The 12,771-nt window shown below is 38.8% G+C and overlaps 1 protein-coding gene across 1 annotated transcript in view; it reads left to right on the forward strand.

The window, feature by feature from the left end:
* snap91a (synaptosome associated protein 91a) overlaps positions 1–12,771 on the forward strand; it is a 48,271-nt gene that overhangs the window by 25,540 nt on the left and 9,960 nt on the right. Inside the window, exons 7-16 of the mRNA XM_053326787.1 lie at positions 595–701; positions 814–855; positions 5,479–5,540; positions 5,781–5,789; positions 6,344–6,356; positions 6,600–6,775; positions 6,904–6,998; positions 9,347–9,361; positions 9,691–9,912; positions 11,799–11,876. Of these exons, the coding sequence (XP_053182762.1) occupies positions 595–701; positions 814–855; positions 5,479–5,540; positions 5,781–5,789; positions 6,344–6,356; positions 6,600–6,775; positions 6,904–6,998; positions 9,347–9,361; positions 9,691–9,912; positions 11,799–11,876 (819 nt within the window). The remainder of the gene's footprint in view (positions 1–594; positions 702–813; positions 856–5,478; positions 5,541–5,780; positions 5,790–6,343; positions 6,357–6,599; positions 6,776–6,903; positions 6,999–9,346; positions 9,362–9,690; positions 9,913–11,798; positions 11,877–12,771) is intronic.

Below are 12,771 nucleotides of genomic sequence, written 5' to 3' on the forward strand. Positions count from 1 at the left end.
CTCCCTACCATGTCTTTGGCACTCATCTCAATCCCATTTGTTCCAACTGAAAGCAGAAACCTTTAAAAATGGGTCACAAATGTCTCCATTTAGTCACAGTGTGCCTGTTCGATTCCAGTCACGCCCCTCTCTCTTTCCCCTTGTTTCCCGTCTGTCTCTACACTGTCATATATCCACTAAAAGCATCATCTTGGAAAAAATAGTTCTTCCTTTTTTTTTTTAAAGCCTCTGTTATTCTTTGAAAAAGCTGAGCGCTATAGTTCTTAGCAAAAGCTACTCAAGCAGGAACAAAAGTGCATTCCTTGGGGACTATTTTCAGCTACAGATGTGATGTGCTAGTGAGTAGTTACAGCTGCAGAGTGGTGTATGTGGGATCAGCTAAAATTAACCACAGCTCTAATGCTTATTGTAATGAAGGAACATGTCACCCTGTATAATGTTTTTGATGTTTGGACAGCAATTGAGCTCTATGGCACAGATGATTATAGCTTTATCAGTAGCCTACTTGTTAGTACGATCAGTTCACTGATAGTTTTTAAGTCCTTTAACATGTGTGGTTAAAGACTGACATACATTTCATTACCTATGTTTCAGAGAAGTTTTTCCAGATGAAGAGAAGCCAGTGTAAAGATGGGCTGGAGATATACAAGAGATTCCTGACACGGATGACTCGGGTTTCCGAATTCTTCAAAATTGCTGAGGTAACCTGCTGTGTACATCCTGTGTAGCTACTTAACAGCTGGCCTGACTCTTGCTCGTTAACTGCTGGATAGAAATGTCACTGTCTTTTTTTTTCTTTTCTTTTTTTTACAGCAAGTGGGAATAGACAAAAACGACATACCTGAACTCACTCAGGTAAGAGTGCTTGACAAGGTTTTGCCTTACCTTTATTTATTGTTTAAGTTTGATTTGTGAAGTATTTTAAAGCTATATACTACCAGAGCATGTCAGTGATTTTTTTTTCTAACCTTGTTGCATGTAGTGTGAATGTATAAAGCCACCTTCTATTTTTCTTCTGCTGTGTTAACTATGATTGCTCCCCTTTGATTACCATCAACAACAGCTACAGTAAACAGCTCCTTCGCTGTAAACAAGAGGCATATCCCGCTGTAACTTACCACCTCCATTTTCCATGCAGCCAATGACCCCTTGTCTTTTTACTTCCAGAGATGCAGATTGATCATTCAGGCTGAGAGTGTGAGTAGTGAGTAGTGCACAGAGCTAGCATTTGGAAGCAAACAGCATAGGGACGGTCAACATTTGAACTTTCTTTGAGTGCACTGAATTGAAGCACATTGTACAGCGAGTGCATACCCAGCAGACAGACATCAGGTGCTCTGATGATATGGGATGATGTGACTGGACTAGACGATCGGATAAGCTGTGAAATGCCGAGCAATGCAGTCTTCCGCTGCTAAGACTCTGAGCTAAACATAGTTTTAGTTCAACAAATGTATAAAAGCGGATTGTTATCCTTGAACTGTACAGCAGTTTCCATGACAGCAATAAAGTCATTGTAAAGATTATTTTAGAGTTTTCGGATTGCTGAGTTTTGAACAGAACAATATTAATGATTCCCAGGATGAGAAAACAGATTTCTCCTGTTCAGATTCCTCCTGTCCAGTTCTTAGTCATGTTGTGGAAACTCTACAGCCAAGGTTATCCTTTCAGACATGGCAGTATGGATGACCTGCATGAAGAGCATGTTGTTATGCTGTCTGATTAGCTTGATAAGTTACTGGAGCATTACCAATATAAGATCTTATTTATACTTATCTACACCATACCAACTCCAACATAGTGTAATGTATGACACTCTAATTGTTGAGACGTCAAAGGATTTGTTGGCTTTGTAGGCTTGCAAACCTGCTACTGTAGGACAGTTGCAGCTTGAGTCAAGGCTAACTGTTATTAGTATTGTATATTAGTAAAAAGTGTCTTTGCGTAGACCTCGCAATTTTTGTCACTCCATGTCACAATTGACCTGGTCTAGTTTGACGATTGATAAAGTATTACTATTTACACTACTTTTTTTGAATGTATGTTCAATAGACCATTTTTCATTGAAATGAAGTTCTACCTTATTTTTTGAGTAAAACAAGCAGAAATTATAAATTAATTTGGTCTATCATACACTGGTATATGTTTAATATTAGCCAAGATATTCTGAGTAAATGAGCAAAACTATTTTATTTACAAAGAACAGTCAACAGTTATTTTCAAAATATCTGCTGGAAAGCACAATTGCCCCATCTCACCATCAAGTGGTGGCCAGGCCATATTTTACCTTCTAAGACAATACATGCTATAAATTTGAATAAAACACCCACAATTTAGTTATGAAAGGTGTGGTATGGAACAATCCTTGTTATTTTATGTCAAACAGATGAAAGAAACCCATATTTTTTATTTAAAAAAACATTTGAAAACGGGTCAAATTTTGGACAACAGAAGAGTAAATGGAATTAAACATGCTTAGTCTCCTTAAAAGAATAGAAAGAGATATTGAAATACTCTGATTTACTAACAGAGTTCTAAGAGAGTCAGATTACATGATCGATACCACTCTCGTATCTGTATGCTAAATATAAATCTATACGGCCAGCAGGCCATTAGTTACGCTGCTTGTTAGCAGGTAGTGTTGCCAGAACTTTTTAATACATATTTTGGGCATCTTGTGATAATTTGAGCTACTTCTTGGATCATCTCCCCTGAAGAAAAGTTTTATTCCAAAAATCATACCCTTCTCCCCTCCAAGTGGTGAGATTGAGATTAATCGAGCACTGAGCTCAGAAGGATAGGCTCAACATGCAATGACTGATAACTGATGAACAACAAAAGCAAATGCCATTTAATTACTTATCTAACTCTCTCTGCAATTTGATTTCCCAAATTGCTTCAATTAGTTATTTGAGTGTGTTTTACTTTCCTTCAATCCATTTTACATGAATGTTCTAGGAATCTTAACAACAACAAACCACCTCCACAAGTTGTGTTTATACTTATTGTATTAACCTGTTACTTAGGTGAACAGAGTGATTGCAGGAGAGAAGCAAGATCTTTTTCCTGATGAAGCGTCTCAAAATATAATAAGCCTTGCAACATTACATTCGGGTGTACTACCTATGGAGACAATTTGTTATCTCTGACATTTTATCACAGTCCTGTAGCTGTTTCTGACACTGTTAACATGCTGATTGGATTTTAGCATGAAGCTGAACTCTGTATTTGATGTCTATGACAGCTATTTCTGGTTGCTTTAAGGAAAGACTTTTGAACTCTGTGTGCTGATAAAATAAGTCATACATAATAAATGAATAATTTGTGATCCTATTTGGCAAAAAAAGGTACCACTTTTCTTATTAGCCAATGCACATCAATGACACTTTGCCATAAATTAGAATAAGATAATTAATCTTCACAGTCCCCCCTACAGAGTTTAGAACCTCCTGTCTTTACTGATAGAAGATAAAATGCTAATAATGTGTCTAGGAGGGCAAATTATAACCTCCACCGTTCCTGATGCCAGCTGATTAATCTCAGACTCAGACTCCAATTTCTGCTCTGATTCCTTCCAGGGAGCATTACATCAGCACAAATAAGACACCTCTTCTCTACTTTAGCACCCTGTCTGTGTAGCTGTGTTGTTATGTCATCACTCAGGTACATTTTGCATGGTGTTGTTTTTGTGAGTAGATGCAGAAAATAATCTGCAGTGTCAGTCATATCAGATAATATATGCAGATAAACATACGCCTGGAGGCCTCTTGCCATCACCTCCACAGGGAGACAGTTCTGCAGCTTTTACAACGGCCTCCTTTTATGGAAATGACTACTGTATATGTCTAAACATTGCAGTAATAGAGTAGTTATGTTGTTGTGTGTCCTTTAGATGAAGCAGAATAGCATGGTTTGTACTTGGTGGTGATGGCCGTGAAATTCTCTGGATGATGAATCGTTTAGTCGTCCTTCTGAGTGCCAAGACAAAAGATTTATCAGTGTCTCTGCCTTGTTGGTCCCTCAGAGTTTTTAGAGGTAATAGACCAGACAGCCTTTTGATACAATTGATAGATCAAGGACATAGAGCAGGGAATTCAGGAAAGTGAATTAGTGACTTATTTCCTTGCCTGTATTAGCGATGACCTATCTTAATAAGCTTGTGGATATTGGCCTTTTTACTGCATGTCGGGGGGTGGTAATGTTCCATTAGCCTGGTTAAGCATGCAGCTTTGCATCGTGGCTGAGTGAAACAGTTCTCTCTGTTAGCATGAAGATTAAACTTTTTTTTCTCCTGTTACTAATTTGTATTATTTGTTGTTTTTATATCCTGCTTTTATTAAGATTTGGAATTGTGCAACGATCGAAGTATATACAAATTTGAGAATATAATACCTGATTAAAGTAGTTGACAGATGTTAATTGGGTATGCCAAGGTATATCTGGTGTATTTATGTAGTTATCATATCATTTATATAAGAATTTGCAATGAGAAAACATATCTAGGGCTGTAGAACACTTAAAACTTAAAAAACATGAATTCTAGGACAGGTAACATAATAAAAGGATACACATTTACAATACAGTGAGGACAGAAAAATTCTGTATTTGTGGTGTGATTGTTGAATGGGTCAGATCCAGTTGGATGAGTCATGCCAAGATTTTCAACTTTTGGACAAACATATGTTTATATTTTGCCAGTATTTTGGACAGCACATCTTTTTTTAGTGTAATGAATCATTTTTTGCAGTTTGCCAGTGATTGGTATTGCTCTATAATTGGAGTACATAATCAGTTTGGCAGTTAGTAAAATAATAAGGATATTTGTATATATACATATATAAAGCAAATAAAGAAATAAACAATAGCAGTGAGTCTAACATAAAACTTTGGAGCAGTGCATTCAGAGATGAATAAAGAAGAACCAGTACTAAGAGTCAATGCTGTTGAGTCAATGTTGATTCAATTATGCTGAGTAATTGGTAGAATTGACCTACAAATGTGTAAATGTTACAGCATATTGATCCATGTGCTATCTGTGTGGAAGTGTGTTTTCTGAAACCAGTGTTTGAGGTTTTTTTTACAAGGCCTAGTTCACCTCAAAATGTGAAATAAAATATGCAATTAATTAGTTTTTTCACTTTGGAGTAAATAATTCCTTTAAGCTGTTAACTTATTCTTTTACAATAGATTTACAAGAACTCTTTGTTTGTGCTACTGTTATTTGCTAGTGACTCCATCTGCTCACTAACACATTAAATTGTATTGCCTTGTAACATCCGGTTAACAGGTGTCTCATGGTACTGTGTCACTGCAGGACATAAACTACTGAATCCACGACCATGGTTTTTATTTGATTGTGTTGTCCACAGTCTCCCAGTGTGGTTCTCTGGAGTGTAATCAGTCATACCCAACATGCTGTGTGTGTTTGACCTGTGCTGGTAGCCCTTGTTGTAGTAGCCTCTCTTTATCACTCTGCAGGCCCCAGAAAGTCTTCTGGAGTCCCTGGAGACCCACCTCAACACTCTGGAGGGGAAGAAGCCGTAAGTAGTTCATCCCTAACAGGTGTTACTTCTTCATCACTTACCAGCAGTAACAGAGCGTCTTTAATACTTATAGTTATAACATAGTTTGGCAGATCAACATGTACCTGTGTATGTTTGGTGCTTTAGTTCTTTCTATATGGCCAGTTTGATCTGTGATCATCAGTAACTACTATACGTCTCCATTATCGCCGGTCACTTCTCTAATATGTTGTTTCCTCTTATCTTTAACTAACTCAGAGAGGATAAGTAAGTATTCTCTGTCTACAGGAGTAAATACTAATTCATCATTTTAGTGACAACTTTTTTGTATAATTGTTTTGTTTTTTCAGTTTAGTTTGCAGTGATTCTATAGAAATGACATCTGAACAAGCCACTGACATCAATACTGTTGTGTATTAAACACTTGTTCAAGATGCACTTCTATATTTTATGACCTAAAATCATTAGCATCATTATTGTCATTGTCTTGTAGTAGGTGTCATTACTAATATAGGTGTCCTTTACAATCAGCCCTCTACTTTTACAACCAACAAGCTTAAGAAGCATGTCATTCAAACCATTCACCTCTTTCTTTTGTGCTTGTAATGCTGGAAAGTAAAGCTATATGAAGTAGAGTCAGGGCTAAGACACTATTACTCAGCAATGTAGAGTGGATCCATTAATTGCAGATGATAAATGGAATTGCTATGAAATGCTGCCTGCTTGATAACACCAAAGTGATACTTAAGCATAACAGCCATTATGTTTCAGCATGTACATCGTTATGCTTTTTAACTCATATGCTGTCATTATTTTTGCAGGTCACCCACCAAGGTAAGCTGTGTTTCATGATAATCATTATGTAGTAATAATAATGATAGTCTTTATTTATGTATCTACTTTCAATATCAAGTTAAATATCTACAGAGCAGTATATGAAGTCAAAAATGCCTCCCTTAACAGTTTGTACTACATACAGGATTCATTGTGAATTCATGTGTTAAAAAATAGTTGAATCACATCATCTTACATAACTGTGTTGGTCACCATGTTAACGGGGGTCTTTCTCTTCAGCAGGATGCGACAGCCAACAACAGCTCGCCAGCTGCTGCTGCTGCTGCTGCTGCACCACCAGCTAAGCCCGCGCCTCCTGCTGCATCTGGCGGCCCCCCTGCACGCCCCGGGCCCCCTGCTCGCCCCGGGCCGCCCTCTGTCACCCCCACAGCAGTAGCCCCCGCCATCTCTACCAACAAGTAAGAGTCACTCAGCAATATTACAAAGTGCTTGAACCTGGCTGAATCAATAGCCGAACATCAATATTACATTAGAAATTAAATCTTTCTGTCAACACACCCTTTTTTCTCTTGTTCTCATGGTGTAGTGCCCTTGATGATGGGTTCCTGTTGGATCTAGATCCCATGTCCTCCTCATCAGCAGGAGGCGCCGCAGCGGCTTCCTCCATAACTGGATGGGGAGGTGAGAGTTTTCTTCTATTTGCTATGTCTTGTCCCCCTTAGTTATTGATGCACTTGCCTATCAAGCTTTCTGTTCTCAAACGTCATAAATTAAGTTTACAGCGGAAGATTTTTTTAACAAAAAGGCAGACAACAGCAGGCCTTTCATCTCTTGGCTGAATTGACTCGAGCTGTAATGCTAGCTAGCTAATAAAGATAACATTAACTTTAATTGATTGAAAATACTGTCTCCAGCTGACTTTTTGATATTTCCCTGTAAAAGGGTCTTGAATATGCACTTGATGGTTTCATAGCCTACATGATATTGCACTAGACTGAGGGTAAAGCAGTATGTCATCTGCAAAATTTCATTGTCCTCCCCATGATTCATGTAGATAGAACATATGAAAATGAGCATTTTTCTTCTATTACAGTGTAGAGTTGTATTATTAGTATGATAATGAAAAGATCCAACTGTTATTTTTAACTTAACCCTATTTGGCTGCTTAACTTGCATGTCCATATTTTCAAACAGTATGTAGGCTACTGTAGGTTATCACCTCAAACATTACAAGAGAAAAGGGTAGGCTATTAGCATCCAGTACTGTCAGCCCTACCGTCTTGTATATATATATATATATATATATATGACACTTTATTACTACTGCAAGTAGTAAGCTAGCTTCCTACGTATGCTAACTGCTGCAGTTTACATTACAGCAGCATAGCTTAATCCATACAGCACATGCTCTTGTGTTTTTGAATATCATACTACAGCCCTACAATGTACATGCCACTTTACGGCACGGAGAAATCCAAAGCTTGACAGGTTTCCAGAGCCTAATTACGGTTGCTAAGCTATGAGTGGACAAGGATTGTTGAAGGGATGCTTTTAGCTAACGGCCGTTTTGCGCTAATGACGAAAACAGTTATGGACTGAGCTAAAGTTGTATTCACTTACTGAATAAACATGTCAGTAAATGATGGAGCACACTTAAATTCAATGAAATTCACCAGCAAGTGTTTTGCATGTGTCATCCCATTAACTGAAAACACTATTCCATTACTGCCAACCATTTTCAAAAGCATCATCAGTTAAGGTCACTGCAAATAGATTTTAATACTGCTGTAAAATGAATGAAATCCAATCCCTGTCTAGAAGAGGCAGGAAGGAGACAATTAATTTAAAAACGTGTTTCAGGAAATGGTTGGAAGTAATACCAAATGTGTTTGATTTGTAGTTAATGAGCTAAAACAAACAAACCTATTTATATATATATATATATATTAGAGAGATACCCTCTTGATGTTTTTGCGCTATGTGAAACCTGTAGTAGTTTAAATTACGGAGTGTTTCCATCAGAAAGCTCCTGTTTCTCTTTGGCATGCTGTCTGTTTATCCCTACATCTCTGCTGATACACTCAAAATGGCCAGATTCCAAATGTTGCCTTTTAAAGCCTAAATTACATTAAGGACCTTTTAGCTCTATTGGGCTTTACCATTGGTACATGATTTTTATGCCTCCGTGCCAGTGACAGTCGTGGCCAGAGGCATTATGTTTTCCAGTTATTTGTCTGTCCCATTCTCGTGAATGTGATATCTTAGGAAAGCCTTAACATTTGTCACAAAACATCTTGGACTCAAGGATGAAGTGACTAGATTTTGGTTGATAAAGGTCGCTGTGACCTCACATAACACATTTTTGGCCATAACTCAAGAAGCCATGCACTATTTATGACAAAGTTTCCCTAAGATGACTAAAAGGATAAAATGATGAAGTGATGACATTTTATATCTAAAATGTCGAAGATCAACCGCTGCGACATCACTTTCCTGCCATAATTCAATGAATGAGCCATAACTCAGGAACAGAAGGGGAGATTTTTTACCATATTTCAAATTTGGTCAGACACTGAATTGGTGACACTAATCTTGGTGCCCACGTTGAAACTGTGGTGATTTTAAAGATCTTCTGTGCTGCTGGGTTGAAGATGTGTGTGAAGCATCCATGTTTTAGAATTTGTAGCATCTTTGCAGCAACATCCATATCTGAAGCATCGTCTAATGTCATAAATACAACTTTGTGTTCTATCACAATCAGTTGTTGGCCAAACATGTGAACACATACAAGGGAATACATTTGTTACATATGTTTTATTAAAGTCCCTCAATTTCCTCACTATAAATATGAGTCTAGACAGACATGGATGTAAACTGCAACTTGACTGCTTGATGGAGGCATACAACCCCAAGGCGAGAATTCTAAAGATGTCTAAATTGTTTCAGAGCAACTTCTTTCCTTGCACACTGCACTGTCATTCATTCCCTTTCACCTGTGTCTCTCTGTCTGTCTTTCTTCTGTTGTGCAGATCTATTGGCTGACGGTGAGTATTCTGATGTGACTCTGCTACAGGCTGATTATGAAAATGCGTGCAGGCGTTTGATTTTTCACTCTCCAACTAGGCTTTCTACCTACAGTTCTCTATTGTCTTTTTGTTAAGCTGATATTGCAAACACATTGTCATCTTTAGCTAGTTATATTCTTTCCTGCTGATCTCTCACTTAACACTAAGCCTGACCTTAAAGAAAAAAAAAATTCAGTCTCTTTGACGCTGCCGTCTTCCTCTTTTCTCCTTTTTTTCGCCTCTGTTTCCTCTCTTCTGGGGGATGTGACTGGGTTGTGGCGTATGGATTGTCGGGTTTATCTATGTAGCAACTCCGGCTGCCGCTGACAGCGCTTCTGAGGCTCTCCTGCCAGAAGGAGAATCTGATGCGGCTGATGCAGATGAAACTGCTGCTGCCCCTGCAGCTGCTGCTGCTCCCACAGTCGCTCCTGCTACTGCTACTACTGCCGCTGCGGCCACACCAGCCCCCGCCTCGCTGCCCATCGCAGCCCTCACCACCACCTCAGCCACAGACATCGACCTTTTCGGAGGTCAGTGAGGTCATAGAGGTCATAGGGCAGGATGTAGATCAAGATACACAGCATGGCAGCTTGCCTGCAACAAACTCCATCATAATTTAGTAATTTCTTGGTAGTATTGGAAAGGATTGGGATCTGAGTGTCACTCCCTTTACATTACAACAATTTTCATGAGGAGTGCTCCTGTAAATCATTTAAATTGTAAAAGCTTTTTCCAAAAAATCCAAATTTATGATCTCAATGTGAGAATTAATGCAACATGAAAACAAGGCAAAACCTGATACAGTCTGACAGTTTATTAAGCAACCAGTACGGTTGAAATTAGGCAGATCATTTTATGGCTGTTATGAACACACAGGAGGGATCTAAAAAGAGGACATAGAGAGGGATGTGTGTTACAGTAAGAAAATAGTTTTTATAGTAGGAGAGGATCTGGGTGTGAGGCTGATTGCAGGGAATGAGGATCCAGCAACAACAGGGTTAAATGAAAGTAATGAAGGAGTGTGGCAGCTTGAGCAGGAGGGAATAGGAGGCAGCATTGTAGTTGGGAATATCTTGGAGGCTTGATAGTTGTTGACGGACAAGCAGGACAACAGGCAGTTAATTAGTGATTCTGGGACACAAGAGGAATAAGTTAATATTTGAGACACACAGAAACTGAATCACCTGGAATATAATATAAGTTGGCCTTGAATTGTAGTTTCACTGTGGTTTAAACATTCTGGTGAAGAGTGGGTGGAGAACCAGAGTAGATAAACTGCAAGCTAATGAACTGTTGAGAGGCAGGTGAGCAGAAGGGGAGAGGTGATGAGTAGATTGCAGACAGGTGTGCAGGATGAGCAGAGCAGGAGCCAGGAGGAAGGGGAAGGGTTACACACCCACGCAAACACACACAAACAAAACATAAACATAGAGAGATAGCCAGGGTAGCACTGGGAACACAGGAAACACTAGGAAATCCTCTGGTACTGTAACAATATCCTCACCTTTTATCTAATCTTTTTACATCCCCGGATTTGTTGCCACTGTGCACAATAATGTGCTGACATGATGTCAGGCTTCCACACACCCTGTTTTTCACAGAGACTAAAACCTTTTATCTTTTGTGGCACATCCCAAAACTATGAGCCAGTTTAGTGGATTATTTGCTCGTCAGTGGGATTATTGAAGGCCACACAACTGTCACAAAACATTAATGTGTTTTGACATCAACGTGCTTTGAGCGTGCAGTGTTTCATAACCGCTGTGTCACACCTCAAGTTAACCAACTGCAGTGTAATTAATCTGCTATCATGACTCTTACTTTTGGGATATGTTGCTTTGTATTTTTTCTGTTTATCATTCGTAATGATTTTACTCCTAATGGTTTACTAACAGTTTCATACATATGTCAAAATGATGAGTAGCTGACTTCTATTTAATGATATTTTGTTTTTGTTTTTTTATATTAATATTAACACTAACTTTTTCATGAGTAAGAGTGACTTTTTCACTACTAACAAACAGCAAATTGAGTATTTGTGTCAAAGAGAGACTTTGCCTTGTCCATCCCTGAACTTGACATTTTCCCTCTTGTCACAGAGTACAAGTAACTTGTGACAAATTGCCTCATTTCACAAGCCTGCACAAGTTGTGCACTCATTGAATGCAGCATTATGCAGCCCTCCAAAACGTCTCATGTGACTTATGGTGCAGTCAGATAAATTGCTGCAGTAACTGGGCTGCATATTTCTTGTATTCTCTGCTTTTTCCTGATGCTGACCTCTCATTTTTGTTCCCTGTCCATTTCATCTGTTTACTCATCCTTTGTTCTACACATCCGTGTGTCTGTCGGTGTGTTGGCCCGGGTGTTATGTTTTGCGTTTGCGTTCCGGCTGTTTTCGTCTGCAATACCCTAGATGCGTTTGCACCTTCCCCAGGAGACGGTCCTGCTGCCGTGGCCCTGGGCCCTGCTGCTGATGCATTTGGTCAATCTGGTGGGTGACAAAACAGCTTTTTGTGAAAGTGTGTGTGTATGGGTGTATGGGTGTGTGTTTGAATGTGAAAGCTGTTGCTTTTACTGTATTAAAGCTGCTTCTGCTTCTCTAGGAGACAGTAGATCAGCCATTTGCCCTCAGGGCCTACTGTCTCACCCCAAATCCTGCTCTAATGCCCCAGTCATGGACCCTCCTCCCTCATCTCAACTACTCTTCTTCACGTAATATTCACCCAGTGAATACTGCAGTAAAAAGCACATTGCAGCTATTGACTACAATGTAGTCCAGTAATCAATACCCTTTGATCCCACTAACACTGATGCTAACTAATTCTGATGATTACATTAATCATCTTGGAGCCTTTTTTTTCTTTTTCTTTTATTTAATTGCATGCAGTTTCTCTCTTTGGTCTATTATGTAAAGCGGGATGAGGACTGGAGCAATCAGTGCAATGTCCATGAAATGTATTGGTTCAGATTTGCTTTCTTTATTATTCAAAATGATTCTTTTCTCTACACTATTGGAGCTATGGTTTGAGCATACGTTACTAACCACAGCAGTAACAGAGCTGTTTGCAGTTTTAAGTTTATCTAACATGCTGTGGTATTAACTTTATTATGCCCCCACATTTGAGGTCTTATATTAATCCATGAAAAAGGGACACACCAGCTTTTTAGAAAACCTGCTGATTGGTCAGCTTGTTTTGTTTAATGATGAGAAAACAGATGGTCCATGTATCACTCGTACATCACCAGAGTTTGTCATGTTCGACCACTTGTACACCACAAAGTAACAAGACATAAACATGCTTTTTAAAAAATATTATTCATGTTTTTGATCGAACAGTTCAAATATTAACTCTACTATGAGCTGATACAAACAGTAGGGGAGGAGA

The sequence above is a fragment of the Scomber japonicus genome, chromosome 10 (genome assembly GCF_027409825.1).
Source record: "Scomber japonicus isolate fScoJap1 chromosome 10, fScoJap1.pri, whole genome shotgun sequence".
Classification (NCBI taxonomy): Eukaryota; Metazoa; Chordata; class Actinopteri; order Scombriformes; family Scombridae; genus Scomber; species Scomber japonicus.